The sequence below is a fragment of the Alligator mississippiensis genome, chromosome 2 (genome assembly GCF_030867095.1).
Source record: "Alligator mississippiensis isolate rAllMis1 chromosome 2, rAllMis1, whole genome shotgun sequence".
Taxonomy (NCBI): domain Eukaryota; kingdom Metazoa; phylum Chordata; order Crocodylia; family Alligatoridae; genus Alligator; species Alligator mississippiensis.
Genome location: NC_081825.1, coordinates 178,809,872 through 178,837,735, shown reverse-complemented (window position 1 = coordinate 178,837,735; position 27,864 = coordinate 178,809,872). Strand labels below are relative to the sequence as shown.

Sequence of the window (27,864 nt, the reverse complement as noted above, 5' to 3'; positions counted from 1 at the left end):
TCAGGTAATGAGAGAACTGGTCCAGTTTGCATCTGGGCAGTGTGACAGCAGATCTGGGAACAGGACATGTGAGTGTGAAGAGTGTAGCCAGCAGTGAAGATGCCACCACATTCTGGCCCCTCAATAATTATATCAGAGCCTATTCCAGATTTTCCCCAACTTTTTACTTGGGATGAGATTGCAGTCCGTACTGGCCGGGGCCATGGGACCTCAGGGAAGGACCGGTGGCTGGTAATTGACAGGAAAGTCTATGATATCAGCAAGTTCTGCCTGGTGCACCCTGGAGGCAAGCGGGTAATCAGCCATTATGCAGGGCAAGATGCTACGGTAAGACTCGCAAATGGGGAGCAGCACAACTTGATGGTGTCTTATCACCCACAATACAGAGCAGGATGGCATGATGAGACCTGTGGGAGGGTATCTGAGGTATTTGGCAGTATGCTTGGTTGCCTGACACAGTGACATAGTTAACAAAAGAGGAGAACAGCGGAGAAGTCAACATCCAGAGAGGTAGTGCAAGTTATTATTTAGGATAAAAGACCTAGGGAAGACACAAGATCCTAGGACAGATTATGAAGGCAGAGGCATTATTTTGAACCAGGGGGCAAAGCTGGAGAAATGCCAGAGGCAGAGACATTTCAAAGGCATGCATGAAGGGGAAGGCTGGGAACATGAAGGAGGAATGAGCTGAGGAACAGCAGATAACCACGAAGAATTCTCCATATTTAAAATAAATTTGCTGGGAATTTCTTCCGGTATCTTTGGAGCTTATTTTCTGTGAATGACCTTACACGGATGTTCAGAGAAAAGCTTGAGAAAAGCTCACAGCTTATTTGCAGAATGTTATATTTGCTGTTGTAGTCACATGTATTCACCCTAGAAATGCAGTCTGTATTACAGCATTATCTTGAGAGCTGAAAGAGCCAGATTTAATTCCCTGCCCTGACAGGTATTTTCTGTGACCCTCAGCAAATCTCATAGCTTCTCTGTGCCTCAGATATCCATTGGTAAAATGTAGATAGTACTTCCACAAGAAAGCTTAAGCAAAGTGTACAGTTTATTTGCAGAATGCTAGAGTTGCTGTTGTAGTCATGTGTATTCACCCTAGAAATGTAGTCAGCACTAGAGCATTAGCTTGAGAACTGGAAAAACCAGATTTAATTTCTGCCTTGACACAGAAATTTTCTGTGACCCTCAGCAAATCTCGTAGACTCTCTGGGCTTTAGTTATCCATCAGTGAAATGTGGATAGTACTTCCCACCTCACATAGTGCTTGAGAACAAAACAAAATTATGATGTGTTTAGAATCAAGCTTATAGGGATCTTATACATTTCTATGAAACTTGTAAAGTTTATAAGGAAGTGGGACAACTTTTCCAACAGGGAAACCATGCAGTGCCTAGAAATGAATCACTCCGAACTTCACCTTTAAGGTCCTTATGAGACCTACATCCCCTTACCCTTATTTTCAACTTCAGTTTAATCTTTAATTGAATTGTCTCCTGTCTACTATCACCTAATCTATATCTGAAACTTTACTATGTACTGTTGCTTTTTCTTCTACAATAGCAACACAAACCTGTCTCTTTTGCTTAGTACTCAACAATGAACCCCTAGCTGGTGCCATGGTCACTTCCTAGTAGTTGGCTCTAACCTACTGTAATGAAATGAAGAATGTTTTTTCATCTTTTATTTCATGAAGATTAGCACATCAGTTCCCAGGCTTCTGTGGGGAGTAAAAATCTCCGTAGTCCTGTTTATACTTAAGTCTGAGGAACATATGATATTTTCCCTGTCACCTTAGGTCAATGACTTGGGGGAGAGGGTGGAAGTAACAAGGGTCCCACAGAAAAGTAAAGAAGAAACAACAACTGGTTGTAGGGGGATATTATGAGTTGTGTCTGTGTGAGAAGAGCAGAAGAAAAGCATATGGATTGCCTTAAAATCTTCCAACAGGCAAGAAACTGTTTTGTGTGTCAGGGTTTTCCATTAGTCAACCCCTCCCATTTCTCTTTGCCTGCCTGTAGCTCCCCAAAGCCTCTCTATTTTTACTTTGCTCTAAAATCTGGGAGCGACTTAGTTTTTGGTTGTGCTGCAGCGAAGACTATGTTCTGCATTTCTGCTTGCTTAGATTCATTAGGTTTATCTCACAGCTGAATTTCCCCAGTTTTGACATACATTAGTACAGCTGTTTACACATGCAGCTTGGCTAGGAATTAACTCTAATAAGCCCCAAATGTCCTGGGGGAAAAGGTGTTATTTTGGTAAGTCACAGGTTCTTCACAGGTCCTAAGGGTGACAGAATACATTTGTATGTCTGTAAAATCCCAGAATAAAAAAGTTTTTCCTTGGGGAAATCAGTCCTCTGTTTTTTGCCTGAGGGTATGGACATTCCTAACACTTAAAACATTTTAAATACAACTTGAAACCCCTGGGACCCTAGATGAGTAGGGCACTTTAGGCTGTTTTAAACTTCCTGGAACATTTCAAAAGCACACTGGAAAAATGGAGTGCTATGTTAACCTGGTCCCCCTTGAACCAATTTAATGTTATGTGCAGACACAGGGCATTTTTGCCTACTGTCTCATCATTCCTCCAGGCATCCCACACTGCAGTGCTCCAGGACCCAGTGCTTAGAACCCATACCAATGCTTCTGCCCAGGGACAATTGTGAATTGGTTCCCAGGCAGTGACACTCTTGAAATGGTTAAAGTGGGATGTCTGTCTGCACCATAAATGTTCATCTTTCAGTCTGAAGTGGAGTAGGCAACCATTTCCTTTTACTGTCTCATTTCAGTAGGTTCAGATAGATGTTTCCCCCTTGCCATTCCCAGTCCTTCAGTTGTTAATACTGAATTTCGTTTCTACATAGTATGATGCAGTGATTAGATAGTGATGCCTTGAGACATGACAAAAACAGATGCACTATTTGTTCCAGCTTTTTATTGTCTGATAAGAACAAAACCCAGTAAATCTGTGTTTGTAGAGTACATCATTGCAGTTCAGACAAAATAATAAAGATACCCCATTGAACCTCAGAAATTGTTATGGTCTGGTGACATTTGAACTGGCAGCATTAGGAAACTGAATTTCTCCAAAAGAATGCCAACTCCACCTACAATGCACCTGTTTCAGTGGAGGGAAGGGTGGTCATTTGCACAGTTTTGTGAGTGCTGAGGACTGGAGGTGAATAACCCTGTGTTATCACAGGTACACAGCTAAATATATTTTGATATTGCCCCTTAGAAGGAACTGAGGTGGAGCAAGGTCTTTTTGCTCTGAATCCAGGCTGTACCCTGGGAATGAAATAAAATGCAAGATACTTTAGAGAGTATCATTCACTGCCTGTGGTCCCAGCATGAATTTTCTAATTGGTGTTCTAATCTACTCAAGACTGTCAGGTTCACAGTAATGCCAACTCTCATGAAAAAAATCATGAGACTCCTGATTTCCAAGTCAGATTAACTCTGACTCATGATCTCATGATTTTATGATTTTTTTTCTTTCAGCATGTGTAGAGAGGGCCAAGCTGGTAAGTCTATGGAGGGGAAGGGGCAGTGGGAGTGGGAGAGGGAAGGGGGAGGGGGGACAGATCAAGGTCGCCAGGGTGAGGGAGGGAGTGAAGCAAGGGCTGGGGTGAATGGGGCTCTGGGGACAGGGGGAGTCATGCAACAGAGCTTCAGGCAGCTGTCTGTGTGCGTGTGTCTGTGTGTGTGTGTGTATGCATGTGTCTGCCCCTAACTCCAAAGCCACAGCTCCCCCAGCCCTGCTGCTGCCCCTCACTCCTGACCCACAGTACCCCGCATCCTGCCAGGGTGTGCGGGTGCCCCCCCCTGCCAGGCTCCAAAGCCTGCACACACACCCACAGCCCCCACACCTTCAGAAATAACGCTCCCCCGCCCCTCCACCACACACACTTCAAAAATAATAGCTCATGATTTACATTCCAAATCTCCTGATTTTCAAGAATTTGTCTCATGATTTTTGACCTGGTGGGGTTGGCAATACTGGGTTCAGAATCGGCAGTGAAATGACTGGCCTAAATAGTGGTGGTATTTCTTACTACTTGAGTACTCACTCTCTTCCCTTTGCCTTCAATAAAAACATAGACATTGCTATATTCTTTTCTCAAAACTGCCCAGGTTACAGCATAAACGTGAGCAGAAAGTGTATTGTTTCATTCTGGATGAGAAATAACATGCATATTAGTAACTAGCTGCTAGAATTGCTTCCAGAAAAGTTTGTTGCTAAGAATCCTTTGAAGAGTCAATATGTTCTAAAAGCAGGCAAAGCCTCATTAGAGTGAGTGGCATTAAGAAAGCTTTATGAGGCTGGTTTTGAAGGGGCAGTGACTATAGGAGGCATGGGTACCACAAATGGCATAAGCAGCCTTCATGTGCAGCATGCAGTAAAGCAGGGAAGGAACAGAAAGCAAAGTGGCAGAGAGAGAAGCAAAGCAGATCAGGCAGGGAGCACAGGGCTAAGAGCAGAATGCAAAACAGAAGACTGGACAAGGGAAGGGGATCAAAGTGGCACTCTGGGAGGGTACAGGGCTAGTTCTGTGGCAGTCTTGCTCCCTCTGGTGACCTGGAAAGGCTTGTTTGAGATGAGCTTTTAAAACACTCTGCAAAGGTTCATTTGTGCAGAGGAATAACTGGACCCAGAGTGGTGGCAGTGCATGGGGAAGCAGCTGCAGCTGGGCTGCCAGCAGTGGTGGCCAGGTCAGCAGCCTGCCCAACCAAGTTGATGCCCGGGGCCGGTGCCCCAGTTGCCCTCTTTTAGTTGTGCTATAGCATGTGTGAATTGTGACTTTTCACTGTCTTGTTCAAGTCTTTGATTTCCGAGTTTGAAAGAGATGGGTATTTTTATACGTAAAACACATGTTCTAAGAAGTGAGCACAGAATAAGGGAATGGAATAAATTGGAGATGTTCAGAGAAAGACAGCTTGCCACCTAAGAAGCCTTCCTCATAGTACAAAACTAAGAAGTCCAAGTTAATTAATTGAACTAGAAGAAGACTGAGGTGTGTCTTGGTCACAATGTGCAAGTGCTAACCTGTAGAGAATTTTTCTGCTGAATGAGGGCTCTTAAGGCTTTAAATGATTCAGTCAAGAGAAGCTGAAGTTAAATAAATTCAGACTGGTAATAGGTACAAATTTTACCAGTGAGGGTAATTACTAAGTGAATTAATTTAAAAGGGTTTTTTGTGGGTTCTTGGTCTTTTGAGATCTGTATATCCAGGGTTTGAATTACACTCCAACTCTTGGTGGGGGCGGTCTGCAGTGTGAGGGCAGGTGCCGGAAGGAGCCACCGCCACCACTGCCGCTGCTACCTGACCTGCTTAGTTTCTTATGGGATGGGCTTTCGTCTCTTATGGGGGAGGCTTTTGTCTCTTATGGGGGGGCTCAGCTCCCCCATAATTTGAATCCTGTGCAGATTAATACTGAGTGGATCTCCAAAAGATTGGCTTAAGCTGAGCCAGCAATTACAAGTAGGTGCAGGAATTGCTGGAATGAAAGTGATGAAACTAGGAGATTGTAAGGGTTTCTTCTTACCTTAAAACCTGTGAAAAATATTGCCTGAAAGGGAATAATCTTGAAGCTTGAACTAGTACAATACAATGTGGAAAAAAAGAAAGGCACCGAGGGTTGTGCAAAATAAAATGGAATACTAAAGGCACACACTGAAAGGGGGTGAAAGAAATAAAGAAACTGAATGGGGAAGGAATTTGGGATGAACTGGAGGTGGAGGAGTGTAAAAACCAGACAGACAGAAAGTACAGTTCTAGCAAGAAAAAGCAACCTAGATATTGACCAGAGTCATTTCAGTAAAGATTGGGATGAATTTGGGGATACTGGGTGCATCTACATATGCAGTTAATGCACATGAATAAACTACAGAGCTTATTGTTCTGGAGTTTTTTGCTCCTGGGCATGCTGAGAGATGTGGGTGTTTCAGCATGGGGGCTGCACCCTCATGCCCCACCAGCCCCACCCTGCTGCACATGGAGCCCAGTTGGAGCAGACCTGGGTTGGCAGGGACTGGGGCTGCTCTGCAGCAGTCTCCCAAGCAGCTTGCCAGCCCAGGGCTGCTCTGACTTGGCTCAATGTACTGCCGAGGGGCTGGCTGGGGCATGAGGGTGCTCCAGTGTAGGGCTAGCTGGCAGGCAGTCCCTGCACTGAAGCACACTGATGCCCCAGCCAGCCTTGTTACTATCTACATATGCGCTGTGGTGAGTGAAATGAGACTGCCGTAGGGTGCCACTTGTGTTTAGCTGGACATCTTTGTGGTGGCATTTATTAGTCTACTGTGACCCTATAGGGTTGCACGTGTAGATAGTAATATTTTACTTCAGAGCTAATTAGTCAGATCTGAAGTAAATGTCTTGTGTAGATGCACCCAGTATAGCTCAACAAGGTTGGAAAAAGCTACTTGCCTACCAGCTCCAAACTAAGAAAATTTAATCTGAGCAAATGCAACACCTATGTACAATGTCCTAAGCAAATCGCTGACCTGAATTTACTGTATTGTTTTGCATACCATATGCACTCTTTCCCTGACAATTAGCAGCCCAAATTGGAGTGCATGCCTCAAGTGAGGAAACTGATTTCTGCACCTGAATGGAGGCAGGGGAATGCTGACACGATGACATGAGGCAAGGCTCAGCGCTGACTCACCTAGGTCAGAACCCTCCGGTTGCCTGGAGTAAGGGTGGTCTCATCATCAGCACCATTACCTCTCCCCTGCTGCAGAGCTGATACCTACAGGTTTATCCCTTTCACAGCCAGTGCTAAATTGGCACTTGTTGTTGACAAAGTAGCAGAAAAAGAGGGAGTGACACTAATGATAGGACAGCCCCTGCTCCAGGGTTCAACTCTACCTGAGCTGGTACCCTGCCAAGGAAGGCTCTGGAAATTGTTTGTCTTCCTTCTGTCTTCCCAAAACAAGGTGTGTGTCTTATTTAGTGGTGTGGGGTATGCTAATAAATATGGTAATTACAGTGATTAGATTTCTAAGAATAGGTGAGAAAGACCTTCATTCTGGTAGCCCTGCAGCAACAGCATTATAATATAGTCAAGTAGGTGTACTGAGTATTATACAGGCAGGTTAAAAAACAAGGTTCTTGCTCCCTAGCAGCTATGCTTTAAGGCAGCAGTTCTTATACTTTTTAAACTCAAAGCACCCCTCGTTCAACTTGAGGCACCCCTCATTAGACTTGAGGCATTCCTTGGAAAATGCCAGCTTTTACTTTTCATTCATTTCTTGACAACAGAAAAAGAATAGAGCAATTCTTTGGTTACAAGGAATTCAGATAGACTATGACAGATCTGAAGGTTTTGACATTATGGATTCCTATTTGAAATCCCCAGGTTTATTTATTAATCATGTACACACACCTAACAATAGGAATATTGCATGGCACCCCTTGACACACATGAAAGGATCTAAAGGCCATGACACCCTGGGAGAGAATTGATGGTTTAAGGGCTTAATCCAGTTCCCAAAGAAAAGACACTCAGGGAGACATTATTTTCTTTACTATCTGCCCAATTGTCCAGAATTCGTCATCTACATGGTTGTCTAGGGGCCAAAAATGCCATTTATGTACAGTTTGGGATTGTACCCTGGTCACTTAACCCAGTATGCATGGAAGATTACATATGTACTCAGACTTGGCATATTCCCTGGAAACAAAACAGGAGAGACTCTTCTCCTTCAAATAGCTACGTGGCTAAAGTATTCATTTGGGAAGCTGGAGGTCCTGTGTTCACCCCCCCCCCCCCCCCCCCCCCAATCCTGAGGAGTTAAGCGATTACATTTCTCTGGTTTTCCATACAGCAAGCTATGCACTGTACCACAGCCATATTCCAATCCCTTTTCCAGTGTTTTTTTTCAAAGCTGTTCCCCTGGACAGCCATGAATAGAAGATTTGTGCAAGATTTGTGGGGCCTGGATAAAATGTATAAGCCAACAGGTGTGTAGGTCAGCAATGTAAGTGCTGGACCGAAGGAAAGTAGTTCCAGGTTCTAGCAAGGTGCTTACTTCCAGTAAGGAAGAAACTTACCCCTGTGTTACTTTCCATTCATTTTTTTCAGTGGCTATATTAATGACTCAGCTTCAGAAGGAGCACTGGAGAAAGCACTAGCAAGTAGCTGATCTATGGCCTGGTGGTTGGGATCCTACATTAGGAATTCAGAGGCACCCAGGCTCAGATCCCTTTTGGGGAAGAAGGGAAAGGGCTACAATCCCAGACTCCCAGGTGACTGCACTACCCCCAGAGGTGTGCAATAAGAATTAGGTGACCTGTCAATATATCCCTGTCATCTGTTCACCCAATACAGGGTGTAAAGCAGAATAGTGATGACGTGTCTTTCTTTCCACATTCCTAGTCTTAGAAGTTATGTCTCCATTGGATTGCAGGCTTCTCTGTTTGTCTGTTTCTGTGTTTTACAGGTGGAGAAATAATGGTTGGACATGGGTTTGGAATAACTGCTAGAGGAAAACTTGCTATTGAGTTTGTCTCTGGTTGTAAGAAGGACTAGCTCTGTGATTATTCATATCTGTTGAAGGAACAGACAAAGAGAAGAACATGTCCCTCACATCATGAGGGCCAGTCATGAACAGGGATTGGAACATCAGGACCTCACCCCTAGATTCTGTTTTCTGCCATGGATAGGGAGTCCCCATTGGGATGTGTTCACTGAAAATTGTCTTGCTAAGGGTGTGGTTATATTATACCTTAAGTGGATTTTTCATGGTGATTAGAAAAAGTAGTAATAGTCCTGCCCCAGAGATCAGGGTGAATGTGACAGACTTCAGGGAGAAAGAGAGGGGGAAGGCCAGGAGGAAAGCGAGTTCAAAGTATGAGTTACTGTTTGGTTATCAGAAGTAACCCCTTTATGGTTATTTTTATCTCCTGTGGGAGCAGGCAAAGGGTGGAACACATCTTTCACATTGCTAAGGCTGGCCCTGAACATGGATCAGAATATCAGGAGCAAGATCTTGGAGTGTATTTGACAACAGAGAGAAACACATAAATGAAACTTGTCTTGCTATGCATGCAGCTATGTTATACCAGTAATAACTTTATTTTCAAAGTGGCCAATAAGAGTAGCAGCAATTCTAGCCAGGAAGTTGTGATGTATAACAGTGAATCCCTGATAGTCTGAATGGACTACCATCCCCTGAGCATTTGCAGATTGTCGTGGGAACTTTTACTTCTTTGCTTTGGGTACACAGCATCAGTACATGGGGACAGAGGAAAATTCGACCACCACATGCTCCTCAAAAACTCCAGTGAAGAACGCCCACTGTAGAGCAATGGTATTGACGTCAGAAAGAAGTCTCTACAATCCAAATTGCAATGGAGATTCTTGGTTGATGATCATCTTCTGCCTCAGTTATTATGATCTGTGCCTTCTTCATTGTCTTGTTCAAGTTGAGGATCTCTTAGTATCCTTGAGGAGAGTCTTTCTGTGTAATAAAGCAGATGACACCCAATAATAAAGGGCCACAAAGAGCAGGTCTACGTCTTCTCTTTCTCATACCAGGCCCTTCTGTCTTTCTCAGGATGCCTTTGTTGCTTTCCACAATGATAAGGCGCTGGTGAAAAAATATTTGAAACCACTGCTGATCGGGGAGTTGGCACCAGATCAACCTACCTCTGAGCCCGGTAAAAATGTGAGTACCTGGAGAACCAGATGTGGGATGGGATGAGGACTCCTATGTGGGAAAATGAAATATGAAATGGACTGGTGGCAAGATTCAGCAAACTGTGTGTCCAGCATTGCATCACAGATAGGAGGGTTGAGAAGCCCACCCTGGGAGGTAATGCATGCATAGATCTTGGGTTCAAAGAGACCTCCCCTGGAGTTGTGGGCATGTCACAGGGTCCACCCCGTGTCACTGGGACCCCACTCAGAACCCCTCACTGTCATATTCTCCAGGATCAAACAGTTACTGCATATAGCAAAGGCTGTCAATTATTGTATTTCCCCTTTGCCACAGAAATGCCTATTCAGGGAAGGGATAGCAAAGTGTCTCCTCTTGCTCTGGAGGCTGTTTCATAACTCCAGAGATTGCTCTCCTGCACAGATAATGCAGTAATGTTTTGTGTCTCCACAGAAACTGCTGGTAGAGGACTTCCGTGAGCTGCGTGCCACTGTTGAGAGGATGGGACTCCTGCAGCCTAAACACTTCTTTTTCTTCCTGATTTTCCTGCACATCCTGGTATTGGATGCTGCTTCCTGGCTCACTGTGTGGTACTTTGGTTCATCCTTAGTGCCTTTCCTTGTTGGTTTAGCACTGTTCACTACTGCACAGGTAAACTACCCGACCCAGCAAAACAGCTCAGGTTATTTTGTTCTTTGTCATGCATTAGATAGTTTTGTTCCAGCCACCCCCACCTGTAGTTTCTTCCGTTTAAACCCTATAACCTTTCTGGTAGCAATCAGGTACCTATGTCATTGGGTTTCTGTTAACACTGGTTAAGTGGGCATATAAAGCAATGTATTAGAAGTATTTGGAAGGGGAGTTTGAAGAACTCATTTTCTCTGTGGTCATATTTTCCTGCCTGATGAAAGGTAGGGAACACTATATGACTGATGGATGTCCTAGCCTTCTTTTCACAGCCCCTGATTCTGGGAAGGAGTGCAGAAATGCTGAGTGTAGAGAGCTTGGATCTCAGTCTTCCATTCAGGCTTCAGTGGGGACCTGAAGGGCTAGATGGCATGAAGTGCTGCATGAAGTGAATCTGTTTCATAAGTTGAATGTGAAATATGTTTTTGAGGAAGCAGAGCTGGTGCTGGCAGCCCAAGTCCACCCTCACTCCAGTCCACCAGACACCTTCCTGCTTCCTGTCTTGTTGTATCAGAATTGGGGCTGTCCTTCTCTGACTTCTTATTTCTGAAGATCAACACATATTCTTAAGCCAAGACTTCTATCTATTGCTATAGGAACAATGAATTTACTGGAGATCAGGACTTGTTATTACCAAAGATCCTGGTTTTCTCTTATAAAAATCACAAATTCTCTGATAAACCCCCCCAAATCCATTATTTAAATTAAAAGTCCCCTGCAGCCCCCCGAGCCCTGCTGGTGCCCCTCACTGTCCCTACAAAAGCTGCCCACCCTACTTGTGCCTCTTGCCCCCACCCACAACCCCTGTCCTGCTGCAGGGGGCCCTCAGCTGCCAGACCTATGGGGCCAGGGACCCAAGTTTGCAGCTCCAGCAGGCAGCTGCAGTAGAAACAGCATGGAGCCAGATCCCCCACTGCTGCTGCCTGCCTGGGTGGTGGCAGGGCCAGCTCCTGTCTCCCCACAGCCCTGCCAGTGCCCCCCAGCCATGACCTGCAACCTCCCAGCCCTGCCAGAGGGGCCCCCAGCCCCCTGCAAGCCCCACTTACCTCAGGCTCCAGAAGCGAAGAGTGAAGCTGAGCTGAGTGGAGCTGTGGCTGACTGAGCACCTCAGGCCCCACCATTCCCCCTCCCCCTCCTCCTCCTGGCAGAGCGGGGGGGGGGGGGGTTCCTGCCCTGCTTGCAAACAGCTCTTGCAGGCTGGAGCTCAACCAGCCTGCAGAGCTATTTGGAAAAGCAGAGAATCTGCAGGTTTCTCTGCTAAAAGGAGAAATTCACGTTTTCTCTAATAAAAAGGGGAAATCCATGGTTTTCTCTCTTTTTCTGTGGGTTAAATGGAAAACCAGGATCCCTGGTTATTACTAAAAGACCTGCATTTTCCTCTGCTCTCCAGCTGCTCCCTTTGGAATTACTAATATGCAGAAGGAATAGCACACTTCTGAGTTTTAGAAATGCAACTAACTGCCTGTTTTGCATTGCTGCAGTTTGAGAATAAGTTCTATCTATCTATCTATCTATCTATCTATCTATCTATCTATCTATCTATCTATCTATCTATCTATCTATCTATCTATCTATCTATCTATCTATCTCAGAATGAAAGTAGGGTCCTTAAGGCAGATATAGAGTAGGAGGGTACTGATAAAGATTTTTTTGGGCTGATACTGATGGCCAATTGTTGACCAGCCATATTGGCTGATACTGATCTGATTGCACATGTGCAGCCTGGCAGGTTGGAGAGCAGCATATGGCTTGTAAGTCTGTGAGGGGGAAGGGGCATGGGGGAGAGAAGGGGTGTAGGGGGAAGATCGAGGCATCCACAATGAAGGAGGAAGTGGGGCAGGGGCAGATGCTGCCCAGATGGGAGGGGCCATTGGAGGGAGCTATGGCTTGTTGGGGCAGGGCACAAAGGAAGGGGCAGCTCCAGCCACTGCACGCACCCCTGGGGCAGGCATGGGGGGCACATACCCCCCAGATCTGTGTGCGGCATGAGGGCTGGCCACTGTGGGATGGTGGGGCTGGACCAGGGCTGTACTTGGGTGGGTGGCAGTGGTGCTGGGGGGGGGGTTATGGGGTAGGCTATAGCCACCCCAAAATTTGCCATAGCTCTCCTGTAGCTCCCCTTCCTAGTGCTGCAACCATCTGCCCTGCCCCGCCCACCCTGACTGCAGCCAAGGCCCAGCCCCACCTCTGGGAAGAGCCTGGTGCAGCCGTGTCCCGAAGCACACAGTGAGCAGCCTGCTCTTGCCCTGTGCACAGATCTGGGGAGCACACATACCCCCATACCTCCCCCGGGGGTGCATGCAGAGGCTGGAGCTGCCCTCCAGCTCCCTGCCCCTGTGCCCCCAGATGAACCACGGCTCTGTCCTGTTCCCTGCCCTGGCTGGGCAGCACCTGCCTCTGCTCCTGCCCCAGCCCCAGCCTCCCTCCCTCACCATGGGGGCCTCGATCTGTCCCCCCCATGCCCCTTCCCTTGCCCCGTCCTTTACCTCCAATGGACTTACTGGTCAGACACTACTTTCCATGTTGCCAGGCTGCATTCCTGGCCAAGTATATTCTGTGGCTGTGTGCATGCACATGGCATTTATCAGCAACATTATCAGCCATATCAGCCAAGAAAAGCTGATTGCCGATAATATAGGTTTTCCTTTTATCAGTGCTGATATGACATGGACCAATGTATCAGTGCATCTGTAGTATAAAGGTTATTTTTTGTCAATGGGTGGACCTAGGATTTTGAAAAGTGGGGTGCAGGTGTTGCGGTACATCATCATATTACACAATGTGTATTTTTTCCCAATTGAAAAGAAACTTTACTAATGTGCTACAGGCCTAGGGCTAAATTATTCTGTTTTAGAGCCATGCAAACACAAATATAACTATGTCTGGTGGAAGTTGGGTGGGACTTACTGCCAGCCCCAGGGTGGGCAGGCACCTTGTGCCAGAGGAGTGCGTCTGTTACCCCCAACCTGGTCACAGAGAAAACGACTGCCTGTGCCCCAACACCTGGATCCCCCAGGCACTCCACCATGGCCCCAAATTGTACCTCACTGCCCTTCATACATTCTTTGTGCCACCTAAAATGCCTCTTGGCTCCACTCCATCACTTCACATATCCTCTATGCTCAGCCCCATCCATTGTGCCTCAAGCTCCATCAGATACCTTCATTCCCCTCATGCCCCATTGAGTCCTACCCTGTGCCATCACTTCCTTCACGAACTGAATACACCATGCACAGACACATCCCTTCCCCACCACAACCCAACCCCCTTGATCCCTCACCATCTCTCTTACATTGCCCCACTTAGCCCTCCCCTGCCCTTCTGAGCACCCAGACCTCACTGTGATCTCTCACACCCCTGGACCTTCCTCACCCACAATTCCTCTTGCTCCCAGCCCCCTACTCACACCTCATTTCAGCCTCACAGTTCACACACCCCCTCAGCCCCACATCCCTTCTGCCCCTCACCTTCCCTACCCTCCTAATGCCCCAGCCCCTCCTCACCCTATACCCTTTTAGCCCACAGCACTTCCCAAAAACTCCTTGGTGCCATGACCCCTAACTGGCCCCTCATTCCCCAGGAACCCTGTCCCCTCAGAATCCCTCCCAAACAGTTCTCTCTGTCCCTCACAGCCCCTGATCATGGGGCAAGACACAGCTGTAACTGTACTTCCCTCCACTTTCCCTTACCACACACCATCCTCACAGTGTGCCCATAGCTTCCTACTCCCAGGATCTGCCCCTGTCCTTGTTTTTCCAAAATGGGATGGAACTGCACTGACAGAACAGTAACAGAGGGGTTCCTTTATGGGTTTCCATACAGTATTGCTAAAGCTGTTCCTCAGTGATTATTTTTTCTTCCAGATCCAGGTGTCTTGGTTCCAACATGATTTGGGGCACTTTTCAGTCTTCAGGGAGACAAAATGGAACCGTTTGCTTCATATATTTCTAATGGGTGTTGTGAAGGTAAGTGTTGATCCTACGAATGATTCCTGGAGCTGACCAGGATTGTTTGGTATATGGAGCATACCCATAAATTTAGGCACCATCTTTTGTAAGAATCTTCATTCTAAATGCAACAGAAAAGGGAATGTGTTGCATGTTTCTTGGATGAATAGATAAATGGCCAAGTGATTAAAGTAATTCTTAATAGCAATGTGCTTTGAATCCTCTGGTTTTGATCTTCCTTCAGGGAGCACCAGCCAGCTGGTGGAATCACCTGCACAACCAACATCATGCCAAGCCCAACTGCTTCTGCAAGGACCCTGATCTCAACATGCATCCTTTCTTTTTTTCCTTGGGCAAGACACTCTCTGTGGAGGTGAGTTGGTGGAAGTTTGGGAAAACTTAGTCTATTCAGAAAAATCTATTAGTAAAAGGGTTTTAAGCCATGAAGCTGTTGGATGGAGATTCACTATTTAGCTTGGTTCTCCTCTCCTGGCAGATATCAATCTGTTTGAAACACTTAGCAGTGAAAGTTTATTCTTTGAGATCAGAGTCCCTCATGCACATTTCCAGGGGAAGCTGTTACCAGATTTGCCCATCACTTTGGGGTGTGCTCATTTATGAGGAGTACTTTTCTTGGGTGGCTGTAATTCTATAAATGTGCTGCTTGTGTTACCTGTGTTTCTATATGGAGCTATATCTCTCCCTTCTACAAGTCCTCACCCCCAGTGGAGCTATCTTGCAGGAGTCAGGTTCAATGGGTCTGGGTTCCTCCAACCACCGGATCAGTCAAACACATATACATACATACACACACAGATTAACAGGGCATGCCTGAGCCAGGCTGGGTTATTCAGCATTGACAGGCTAACACTCTCATGTGCCTTGAACTCAGTTCACCAGGGCAACAATAAAATGCAGTCAGACACAAGCACACAGGTTAACAGAATGCATCAGAGTCAGGCCGGGGTATTCAGCACTGGCAGGCTGATACCCTCATGTGCCTTGAACTCAGTTCATCCCTTATTTCAGCTGGACAATAATAAATGCAGTTAGACACACATACACACAAGCTAACAGAGTACATCTGAGCAGGCTGGGTCCGATCAGCACTTTCAGCTGATACCCTCATGCTCCTCAAAACCCAGCACTTCCCAATCTCTTGTCACAATGGTCCTAGTAGTAACCCCCTTGATGAGCAGACCCCACTGTAATTTTGGGCATTACAGGGATCTTTGGCTTAGGTAAAAGAAGTGTTGTTGCAGAGCAAATGGGGAGGTCAAGGGGAAGGAAGAGTAAGTGGGGTTCAGAGAGAGAGTATAGCAACCAGCTTGACCTTAAAAGTAATTTATTGCCAGGTATATGAACTTAAGATGATACCAGTAGTAACAGCCATATAAGAGCAACAAATAAAACAGTTACACTATTACATAGTTTCAATTAGGTATTTGAGGAAGTCTAGCTCAAGTGTGATCAGCAAAAGTCAGGTTTAGAAAACTGTGCCTGGAGTCAGAAAGCAAAAGTCAGGTTCCTGGAGTCAAAGAGAGAGGGAGAAAAAGAGCTGGGGTCACACTACTCAGCAAAGCTTGAACCAGTTAAGGTTCCCAGGTGTTTCTTGGAGCTTGCAGACAGGTAGAGCCCTCAGCATGGCCAGTGGAGGGATTCCAGGCAGAAAAGGAGTGGAAATGGTGCGGCTTTTGGATCCAAGCACCAGGACAGAAACTTAAGCTTGGGTAGGGGTTTTTGTAGAGAACTAACACTGACTCAAGGGAGAACACTAGGTTTGTTTATGGGTAAACATCATATGCTGGATAATAGGAACTGATCACTCCTGGCTATGGGTGGCATTACTCTGAGGGAGCTCACAACAGGAAACCCTCGCTATTCGCAGGTTTGGCATTTGCGGTTTCAAATATTCGCGAATGCCGAACCTGCAACCTAAATACACATAAAGGAGCTCCTTGGGAGCTCCACACTTGCCGCTGCCAGGCTCCTGCTGCTGCGCTCCTGCTGTTGCTAGAGCAGCCGTGCCCCCCCCCCAGCTGCTGGGGGCACTGCGTTCATGAACGCAGATGGCGTTCATGAACACAGTGCCTGATTCGTGGATTTTGCCATTCGTGGGGGCTACAAGAATGTATCCCCTGCAGATGGCGAGGGCCTCCTGTACAGACAGGCAGATTCAGTGTTTTGGATACCAATAAAGGAGTCATTACTAGAATTGGTCTGATAAATGCTGAGCTGGGTCTATGCAGACATGGCTTGATTATTATTTGGAGCAGAGATCCCTCATCATGCAGTGCTCCCCTGCTTCTCTGGTCCCAGAGGTCAGTGCGGTCCTTGACTTTGAATCTCTATTCTCCATCCTGAATGGTAATGAAGGTGCTTTCCTGTCAATCTCCCATATAAATGAGGCCAGGGGAGTTGCTTCACTCCTATCACCCTTGTCTGTAGGGGTTTAGGTGCATCTCCCACTAAATCTTCATTGTCTTTTGTAAGTCCTTCCTCTAATCAGTACTTGTTCAGACAGAGGTGGGGAGGGGGTGAGTCCTTTGAGTCAGACAAGCAGCATACTGTGCCAGGGTTCCCCAAGAACACAGAGCTGCGAGGTAACAAAGCCCATGAATTGGATCCTTCCTTGAGCAGTAGGATTTGTATTACTGCAGTGTAGGGTCTAATACTCTACAAGTTGTCACTTCATCCCTGGCTGCTTGGACACATTTCCTCATAGTTTCTCAAAAGTGTGCAAGTGGTTTCTTGCTTTAACTCTACAGGAACAGTACAGCAGGTAAGCTGGAAACCCAATCTTTCTTAGCAAATAATTTTCTTAAGCACAAACCCTTTAATCTCATAAAAGCACAACAGGCTCATGGATTGGTGGTGAAGAAAAATGACCTTGAAGGCAGGTTTTATGGTCTCATATCAGCCCATTTATTTAATACTAGGGCCAGAGTGTCTCCCCTGCCTTCTTTATCCTAGCAGCGTCTACTTAGAAGAGCAGTGCAGACCACATAGTATGCCCCACAGATAACACAAACATAAGATTTATGCCATCTGCATCACACAAGCTATATGCTACGTGCTTTAATTTTTATATGAGAGGCATGAACTCAAACAAACGAAGCCTGCCTCTTATTTCATTTGCAACACTGTGGGTACATCTACACAAGACACTTTACTGACCATTAGATTAATGTAATGCACCATAAAGCATCAGTGTCTACATGTGTGCAGGACTTACTGCACAGCAAATTACAGTTTGGTACCAAGAAATACAGGTGCTAGATTAATGGTGCATTAGCTCCTGCATAGTAGCAGATATGTAGACACTGACTGGGAGAAATTTGCTCCCTGTGAGCCCAGGCAGCAGGGGCCCCTCTGCTGCCTGGCTAAGCCCCAATGTGTGGGAAGCTGTCTCTGCGCTACATGGGGACTGAGACATGTCCTGATCCCCATGTAGCCAGGAGAGCTGTCCGGCAGCTGGGACTGCTGCGTCCCAACCATGTGGAGTTCAGGTTGGGACCAGATCTCCATGTGGCTGGGAGAGCTGTCTCAAGAAATACAAAGACTATATTTGCAAACAGTGTTGATCATACTTTGACATATCTTCCTTCAACAGAATTACTAAGAAATAAAAAGATTGTTGTTCTTAATGGGGTCTTACCTACTCTCTGCTGTCAAATTTATTTGCACATATATATGCCAGCTGGGCTTTTCAGTACTTGATTAAAATGGTAGCCTCTTAGGGCAAAATTCTATTTCCCTTTGTCCATCCATCTGGATGTTTTCTAGTCATCTGCTCAGTGGTTTTATTTAGCCCATGCTGTATATGGTGGCTGCATAAGCCTGTGTGCATAGATAGAACATGTACCATAAGGCTATATACTTTACTGGTCAGGCATGCATTCAGTGGTGGGGGGGTGTGTGTGCATGCATGTGTGCACATGTGCATGCACACACCCCTGTGCCTGAGTCCCAGAAAAATGATGGGGTGTGCAGAATCCTTGTTTGTTTTAGATGGACTTTTTGAGTGGTTAGTACACTGCTTAGGAAACTGGTGACCTTGGCTTTAGGTACCCTCCTTCAGCAGTGGGTTTCAATTGGTCTCTTTCTGACTTCCTAGCACAGTGCTTTAAGTACCATGCCATGAGTCAAGCATTAGCTAAAGTTTGTTGTTCCTTTTGAGGCTAAGTGACTCAGTCCTGCATATTTGCATCTTTGCTGCTTAGGAGGCCAGCTTCACTAAGAGTGCTGGAGTGTGTCCGTGCTGTTTTGTGGTAGTTGGAATACTGTAGGTTCACACCCACTCTGGGCAAGGGGCTTAGAATTGGGGTTGCTTGTTTTCTGGGTCAGTGCTCTAACCACTCAGCTACTAAAGCTAGGATTTAGGAATGCTGTTCTGAGGAGTCTAATGCATGATGGTCAGAGGTTTCTAGCCAGCTGCATGTTTTTAACTTTTATATATAGGTACACATCCAGAATGGGAATTGAAATGTTGCCATGCATTTGTCTAGTGAGTGCATAGCCAGCTTTGCATGTTCAGTCTATTAATTTACACCTATGCTATCACCTTTCAAGGAAAGTACAGTTGTTACCTGAAAGTGCCAAAAATGCCTCTTATGCAGCTAGGAAGCTGCCATTTAGGTACACATAGGAAATAGTTTTCCACATGTATTTCCTTCCAGGTTCTTCAGAATCTCCTCAATATAAAGAGTTCAAAGTTACTCACAAACAATAACAGTTGTTACTCCTCCTCTCATTTTGTAGCTGGGAAAGAAAAAGAAGAAATTCATGCCTTACAACCATCAGCACAAGTACTTCAGCTGTGAGTGTCTCCAGCTTCCTGCAGTGCCATGGGGCCTTTTCTCAGAAATGACTACAGCTTTCCATCCCTAAGGTTATACCTTTCATGGGCCAGACAAAGGATGTTTCAGTGTTGCAGCCTACTGGGCTGTGATCATTAAGTTTAAGAAAGCTTGCAGGGGGTCAGCATTGCCAGCTGGGTTTTACCAGGTAAAAATGAGGTATATCGTGATAGAAAGAGTGAATATTATATATATATATATATATAATGTATTTTTAATATATATATTCATATTTATTTACTTATTTATATAGGGGAGGGAGGTAAAGAGAATGAAGAATGGTTAAAGGAAAGAGTAAAGAAGGAGGTTGAGATAGGAAGAAGGATAGAAAGGAAGAAAAAAGATGAAAGAAAAAGAGATATGGATGAAATTACTCTTGTCCCTGTGCTATTCTGTAAATCCCTAAGCAGTATGAAACCATCCTTTCTTCTAGTTCTATGGGATGTATAAACTTGTGAGGTTGTTATAATCTTCCTGTTCTTGTTATTTCTTTCAGTTTTGGCTCCACTTGTACTAATTCCCTTCTTCCAGCTCACTGTAATCCACTTTACAAGCAAGCGGAAAAAGTGGCTTGTAAGTATTTAAACTATAGTGTGCAAAATGTAGTCACAGTGTCCTCCCAAAAACTAGATCTGTCACTGATGGATATGCAAGGTATTTCTGGGGACTTTGTTCCAGCTAGTTGGCTCTGTTTCCAAAGAGCCAGGAGAAAACAGCTTTTACATTCCCAACCTCTTCCATTAATAGGTCTCCCTAGGCAAAGGAAAAATGAGATATGAAGGTTGCTGAATGTACAGATAGACATGCATTTATAGGCCTGAATGTTGGGGCTTGCCTCTTGCTGATGCAGGGGAAAAAGTTGGGACTATGGGAGAATTTTCTGGGGGTCAAATTCATGTTGGTACAGAAAGATGGAGTAGAGCTACAGGTTACATGCAAGAAGCATCGCAGGGGAAAAAAATGTGCCACACTGCCTGGTGTAGAAAGAAGAATGGGTATGCACTGCTATAAACTGCCCAGTGAATGAGGCCTTCTTTCCTTCTGCTTGGCAGGAACTGTTCTTGATTGTCACCTTTAACATCCGAATTTGCCTCATGTACACACCTTTAATGGGATTTCAGAGTACTATGGTATACTACTGGTTGGCCAGGTAACAATGTACCTAGAATTATCTTAGCTGATTGTCTAGTCCATGCCTCTTATCAGTATTGCCAGATTTAGCCTGGGAAAAAATAATTATATATAACTATTAATACACATTGATGATTTAAGTCAACCATAGTCAAGAAAAAATGAGCTGGGAATCAGTGAGGGCCTCTAATAAAAATGCAGTACTGATCAAAAAGAGAAAATACTGCACTACAAAGTATTGTTTTATATAGTCAGTCTAAACCCTCCTGTGAGTTTGGATGGACAGACACTTTATCAGACTTTTACCTATTTGATCTTTAGGATCTACTAGAATAATCAATGGTATTGGCATGCAGCAAAGTGAATCTCTTAATGAACATTTTGGAATGGATTGAAGGTGATGACTTTGTGTGTATGTATATTTGCCTACCCAGGTACCTAGAGAGCCACTGGTTTGTCTGGGTTTCACAAATGAACCACATCCCAATGAACATCGCTTATGATAAAAATGATGACTGGGTATCTACACAGGTAATATCTTCTCCACTCCTGGGAATTATTTGGACTGCACTTGCGTATTCCAATAGTCATAACCTCATGTTGCGATACAGACTGAAAATCATAAAGAGCATCCAAGTTTACATGCTAGTAGCAGCAATTCCTTGAAAGAACAAGTTTGAAAATAGGATATTTTTCAGTGATAAAACCTTTGGACAAATTTCCTCAACTGTTTTCCTTAATTAATACATAATGTAGCTTCTTATGCTAGGATTTAGTTCCTCTCCTTGTCTTGGATGAGGAGTAGCGAATAGATCCAGTTTTAATGGAACCATTTAAACACATGACTATTTTATCTTTGTATAGAATCCACCAAGGGGATCATACAACTTTAAATTTCTCTTTTTTCAAATATCTATAGTTATACTACCAAAATAAAAAATCTGTGTAGTCAAGCCTTTCCCACAACAAGTTGTTTGTGCTTTTGCTATAAAGGCAAGAGAGTCCAGAAAAAAACTTGTGTGATTCCTCAGTTTGCATCTCTTTTCTCCATCCATTTGGGAGGTAGGAGGAGAACCTCTTTAGGGAGTATAAGAGACAGATCTGTGGAGGAGCAATATGGGCAATAATCATCTCATATTGCAACATGCTATTTTCACATAGACCTTGCTCCCCTGTTCAGAACAATGATGGCTATGATTCTCAATGTCAGGTAGCCATTTCAAGCTACAGCAAAATACAGTTGTAAGGCTGATGTTCAGTTATTCTTCAATTCAGAAAAATAAGCAGAATGTGCATTTAAAAAAAAATGTTTTCCTGTCCAGCTCCAGGCAACATGCAATGTGGACCAATCCTGGTTCAATGACTGGTTCACTGGACACCTGAACTTCCAAATCGAACACCAGTGAGTATGGGTAGGGGGACAGGAGTGGGAATAATCAGAAGATACCTAAGTGTAAGATCCTTCAGTGTCCATGAGAGGCCAAAACCATAAAGAAAACAAATCAGTTTGGTACCATGAAGTGGGAGGAATTCTTTTGGGATATTGAGTCAGGGGTAGCAAAATCTTAGTAGACATGTCTCTCTTTCTTCCACAGCCTTTTCCCCACAATGCCTCGACACAACTACTGGAAGGTGGCCCCCTTGGTAGAATCCCTCTGTGCCAAGCATGGCATTGAGTACAAATCCAAGTGTTTACTCACTGCCTTTGTAGACATTTTACGGTATGTATCAAGTAAAAGAATAGTTTTGCATAGTAGTACACAGGTTGGCATGGGCTGCAGTAGAAGAGAAGCTTGGGAGTTGATTAGAGAGACAGACAGATCAGCATAACCATATAAGATGTAGGTGGGATTCAGGTGCTCAGGACATTAGTGACTATGTCATGGACCTTTTCACCTTGTGTCACATACTCAAACTCTTCTCTTCTTATCAATCCCTTCCAAATTCTCCAAATATTAGTAAATGCCTGAAATGGCTGCCTGCTCTATAAGGAAAGGAAAAGGAATCTCATCCCCCTCTCATATCCTATATGGTGAAGCCTGTGTAAATAACTTGGTATAAAAGGTGCCCTTTCTGGAATTGTCTTGGTACATACTGGGTGCATCTACACATTCATTAATGCACAGTAGTTATTGAACACTTAATTTAGTACTTGCTTAATGAAGTACTAACTAAATGCTCAGTAACTATAGTTACTGCACAGTTGTGCTGACAGTCACCTTTTCAGTGACACTACTGTGCAGAAGCCCAATAATACTGCGCAGCAGCATATTAGTGCTGTTTGTGCTGTGACACGCTACTGTGCAGTGTTATTAGGCTACTGCACATTAAGTGTCTTGTGTAGATGTGCCCACTGAGATCACACACAACAAGTTAGTAAAAGGTCATGCTAATGGATGGTGAGGTGCTGAAACAGACATATCAGCTCAACATTCATATAAAACCAAACGCATTTTAAAAACATGGATTTCAGCTGTCCCTCTATATATGTTCATTGTCTATTTTAATATTAAAGCCTTTGTGTAACTTTGTCAAGAGTGCCTAAATGATGTTAGTGCCAAAGTCACAATTTCAAGAGTGCCCTAAGCACTTATGAGCCAATGTGTTATTGAAAAAAAAAAAATCTGTGGGACTATAGTTCCAAGGACACTTAGGGTTTTTTGTACATTTTCTCTTTAGGCTTTAGGCTGTCTATGAACCCTTTGCAGGTTTAGTAACCTGACAACATTCATCAAGGATTTAGGTTATTGGTGGGAGAAATAATGCAGTCTCTAGATAAAATATAATTAATTCAAAACTACACCTCTAAGAAGATACAAAAGGAAAAAGGGAAGATTAAGAGCTAACATCCCCAAGGGAAAAAAGAAGAAAATATGCTTATCTGTTATTAGTTTCTTTTTAAAGCGTGGGTTTCCTGCAATTGACCAAGACTTTCTGTATTTTAAACCAAACTTTTAAATGAAATTAAAACTGGTAGGGGGAAGAAAGCAACATTAAAAAGTATGGAAAATAAGTAGGACATACTCTTAATGATTTGTTTAATTAACTGATCTTTCATTTTTATTTAAATAAATTTCATGGATATTTTTAATTTTGGGATTATATAAGAATGATATATATTAATAAGAAAAGAATTTGAAAAACAGAGTATGGTCAATTGGAAAAATAACCTAGAACCTATGACTATATTTGATTCATCAAAACTGGGACTACTACAATAAAATAAGAAGTATACTGCATACATATCAAAACCCTGAGACATTAAATACAGTTTCCAGAGGTAAAGGGCAAACATGGACAGAAAGCAAAGAGTAGAACAGCAAAAGGAACTGAATACTGTCATGGGGTACTCCACACATTTTTTCAAATACTCCACTCTAAGGGCAGTCTGCCTTGTTCTCATCTGCCATGCCTTGATGTTAATAGATATATATAGTGCAGGAGGCTGCCCTTATCTTAGTATAATGACCACCTGAATTGCTCTCGGAGCTGCTTTAATTAAACACCCTCCTCCCTCAGCCCAGGAGCACCTGTAAAGATGCCCTAAGAGAATTAAATTAATAGTGCCATGAAACTGTCAAATTGAAAAGAGAATATATATTTTTTATTTGGTTTTCCTGGGAAAAAACCAAACCAAACCAAACCATAGAAACAAGCACTCACATCCTCCAAAAACAAAAAAAACCCATTAGTTTCCAGGATGCTTCACAAAAAATGTGTATTTGAAATAAATGAAAGGCATATTTCCTAGACCATCTTGGCTACAACTTCAATACTATTTGAAATCAGGTCCTCCTTCCAAGAAAATCTGTTTTTGCTAGTTCCATTTCAACCAGGTATAGTTAAAAGTATTAAAATGATCAGTTTAATCATTTGAAACTTGCTTGCTAATGGTTTCTGATACTTTCAACACTACCTTGACTTTAAGCAAGACCACAGTTCTTCAGGCAGTCACATGCTTAGTTTCACTACTTCTAGTAGCTCCAGTATTAAAGTTAAACAAATGATGGCCAAGAGGTTGAGGGCCCATGTCTTGTATCAGAGAATCATTCCTATATTAGTGGCCTCTGACAGATGTGAAAAAAACCAAAAACAGCGCTTTACCGGAAGAGGCATCACATCAGTTTGATCTGGCTTGCCCAATATCTGTATAGATTGCATGCTTCAGCAGGACTTTTTGGTACTTTTATCTAATAGCCGATTCAATCAACTATCACAGGCAGCAGAAGACCAGGGCTAATGGGCCTTACCCCCCCAAACAGGGGGCAGAGGTAGCAATGCGTAGGGCCGCAGGGCTGCCCATCTTCTGGCTCTGGGCGGCTGCAGCAGGGGGGGAGGGACACATACAGATACAGGCATGCAGCCACAGCAAACCAGCTGTGTGTAGAGCACTGCCCACCACAGCAGGTGAGTTGTCATAGGGAAGGGACATGTGGGGGCAGGGGCTGGGGTGACTGGGGCCCCAGGGCTGGGGCTGGGGCAGGTCATGGGATGCTCAGAGCCTGGGCAGCTTATCCAGGGCTGCGGGGAGGCTCCCACTGCAGTGCGCACACTGGGGGCCTGGGGGGCATATGCCCCTTGGATTTATGTGTGGGGCAGAGGCGGGCTGTCACCATGGGCTGGGCTCTGTGTCCCACTGCCGCTGCCCCGGGAGCAGCACGATGCTACGTGCCTGCTGCGCGCTGAGTTTGCTGTGTCCCCTGCTCGCCCAGTGGCTGCAGGCACAGGGTGTCGACCCACTCCCGAGGCAGTGGCAGTGGGGCACAGAGCCCATCTTGCAGTGGCAGCCCGCTTCTGCGTTGTGCATAAATCTGGGGGGAATGTGCCTCCCAGGCCTCTGCCAGGATGTACACAGCAGCAGGAGGCTCCCTGTGCCCCTGGACAAACTGCCCAGGCTCCGAGCATCCCATGACTGGCCCCAGTCCCAGGGCCCCATTCACCCCAGGCCCTGTCCTTGCCCCTCCTCCTGCCCCACTCTCTCCCTCACTGCGGGGGCCTTGATCTGCCCCCCCATGCCACTTCCCCATGACAGATTTACCTGCTGGGGGGCTGTGCTCATCCCCCCCAATAAGATTTTCTCCCTCCACATATGTCAGCTATTAGATAAAAGTGCCACAAAGCTCTTCTGAAGCACATGTTCTATACATATGTTGGGCAAGCTGGATCAAACTGACATGATGTCTCTTCTGCGCATGTGCTGTGCTTGGTGTGGGGATACGCTGAGCTGAAAGTAAAGTGCTTTTTTGTTTTTATTTCACTTCTGTTAGCCACCAGATGGCCAGAGCTGGATGGAGAACACTGGAAGGGGCCCTCCCACTATTATTCAGACAGAAATAAACCATTTGTGTCCTTCTGCTCCAGTGGTCCTCAACCTTTTTGAACTGGAGGCACCCCTAATTGGACTTGAGGCACCCAGTTTCAAAACTAATTTATACATTACAATGCTAACCTCCTTGCAGAGGGGCTTGGCAGTACTGGTGGATTACTGTCCAGGCAGCGACAAGCCTGAGCCTGCACTTAGCTGCTTATCTCCATGTAACTTGCTTATCCCCTCACATCTTGAGGTACCCAGCAAAGGATCTTGAGGTACCCTGGGGAGCCCCATCATCCTGGTTGAGAATCACTGCTCTACTCTCATTCCCCACCTTATCCCAACTATGCCTTCTATTTCTTTTTCTTTTGGCTAACTGAGCAGCTTTACTGCCCCTCTGTCTACCTGGTGACTCTTCATATCTGAGTCTGTCTTCAGTCTGTTGTTGCAATCAACTCCTTCAACCCACCCCTTGGCTCAGTATTTTGACATTCATTTTTTCAGGGAAACTATGACCGATCCCCAAAGAAGTTCTTTCTCCTTTCTGTCCCTTAAACCCCGTTTTTTCTTTCCACTCCATCCTCTGTTTCTCATTTTTCCAACTCTGAGGTGTCTTTGCTTCTGGTTCTCAATCCTTCTCTTACCCCGCCTCCCTTTCTAGGAGTGCTTCTTTCATAAAGCTAGTTTGCCATCTCTCTCCCCACATTTTCCATTGAGATCACTAAGCAGATTGCCACCTTCTAAAATTAATGCCATCTTTGTTCTCCATGCTCAAACCAATTGCCATATTTATCAGGAAGGAATTTTATCTTATGGTCTGACTGGTATGACCTGTAGCGGGGTTGCCTTCCTCTGAAGTTAAACGTGTGGCCTCCACCTGGGGTCACTTGATCATATATTAACGACTTTTATAGAAGTAGGATGATGGCTGCCATGGTTCCCCTGCTCTACATGAGGCAGGTTAAGGTGCTATGTCTTGTGTTGTGTCTGGGCTGAAGGTAGTTTTCCCCAAAAGTTTAGGTTATGGCTTTGTATGGGATAGTTTAGGTAAGGATGATCCTAACTTAGGCAGAGAGTTGGACTAGATGACCTATGGACAGCACCCCCAGCCCTACTTCTCTCTAATTGGACTCTTTCTTTCTCTGTTCCTGCAGCTCCCTGAAGGATTATGGGGAACTCTGGCTTGAGGCCTATCTGCATGGATAAGAGCTACAGCTCTTCACAGGGAATCATTTTACTATGTTGCTGCTACAAAGACCCTGAACAGACTGTTGGAGAGCATAATGGACTGAGAGATAGATGTGCCTTGATTAATGGGCTGGGGACTTGGATAAGCCTAATTTTAGTTTGACTAGAGGGTTTAAATATATTTTGTCTTATTCTGAATGTGTTTCTCCATTTGCTGCTTTTGAAGCTCTGGAACTGGATGAACTTCTGGAACATTTGGACTGAACCTGGACGAAAAGGCATTTTAGGAATGAGAAGAGCAGTCTCTCTCTGCTGAGATGTTACTGTGAATGTGGGAATGAGATCAGCTCATCTCTTTCCTTATGTGTAATTTTTTGAAGAAACCTTCAGTCTTTCTGATTTGATAAGCAATGGAAATAGTGCAGGGGAAAGCTAACTGCAGAAAATAAGGAGAAAATAAGGTGGGGAGAAAGATATTTCAGGGGCTACATTTAATTGTTGAAAAATAAACATGGAAACAAATGGATGATCTCTATTTGAGGTGGCTAGAGAAGTGAAATCACTGTGAGCAGATAAAAATCTGTTATTTAATCACTGTCATCTTCACATGTTTCATATTTATTCTATTAACTGGGTAAGTGTGATGGCCTGTGTTTGCTGCTGGATGTGAAACATGTCATATGCATTTTAATCAAAGTTATGTGATTAGAAAGCATCCATCATTATGGAGAGTATACTTCTGATAAAGTCATTAATATGATTTAGGAAATTATCCTTCAGGTTGCAAAATAATTATCATAATTTTCTTGACTAGTGATTCCTGTATAAATGCAGAAGTATAAGGTTTACATTATTTTTAATATTACGTTAAGACAAGGAAAGGACTGAGGATTTGCACTTGTATGAACCTATGCAAATTTGGAGGAAACTGAAAATTCTGCTAAACTGGAAAAAATGGGTTGTATACATGGAAAAAAAGAAATGGAAATGTGATTCAAACACACTTAAAGTTTAAGAAGTACGCACTAATATGTGAATGAAAAGATAAGATAATGCATCTCATGTCAAT

At 44.5% G+C, this 27,864-nt stretch overlaps 1 protein-coding gene across 1 annotated transcript; it reads left to right on the top strand.

Moving 5' to 3' along the window:
• LOC102564163 (acyl-CoA (8-3)-desaturase) lies at nucleotides 1-27,390 on the top strand. Its single transcript, XM_006274891.4, has 12 exons — nucleotides 1-327; nucleotides 9,571-9,681; nucleotides 10,126-10,323; nucleotides 14,223-14,324; nucleotides 14,551-14,679; nucleotides 19,068-19,125; nucleotides 19,662-19,738; nucleotides 20,218-20,315; nucleotides 20,731-20,827; nucleotides 21,619-21,698; nucleotides 21,892-22,017; nucleotides 26,762-27,390. Exons 1-12 carry the CDS (start codon nucleotides 100-102, stop codon nucleotides 26,811-26,813), a joined length of 1,356 nt encoding a protein of 451 aa, XP_006274953.1. The 5' UTR covers nucleotides 1-99; the 3' UTR covers nucleotides 26,814-27,390.
• Nucleotides 27,391-27,864: the final 474 nt, after the last annotated feature.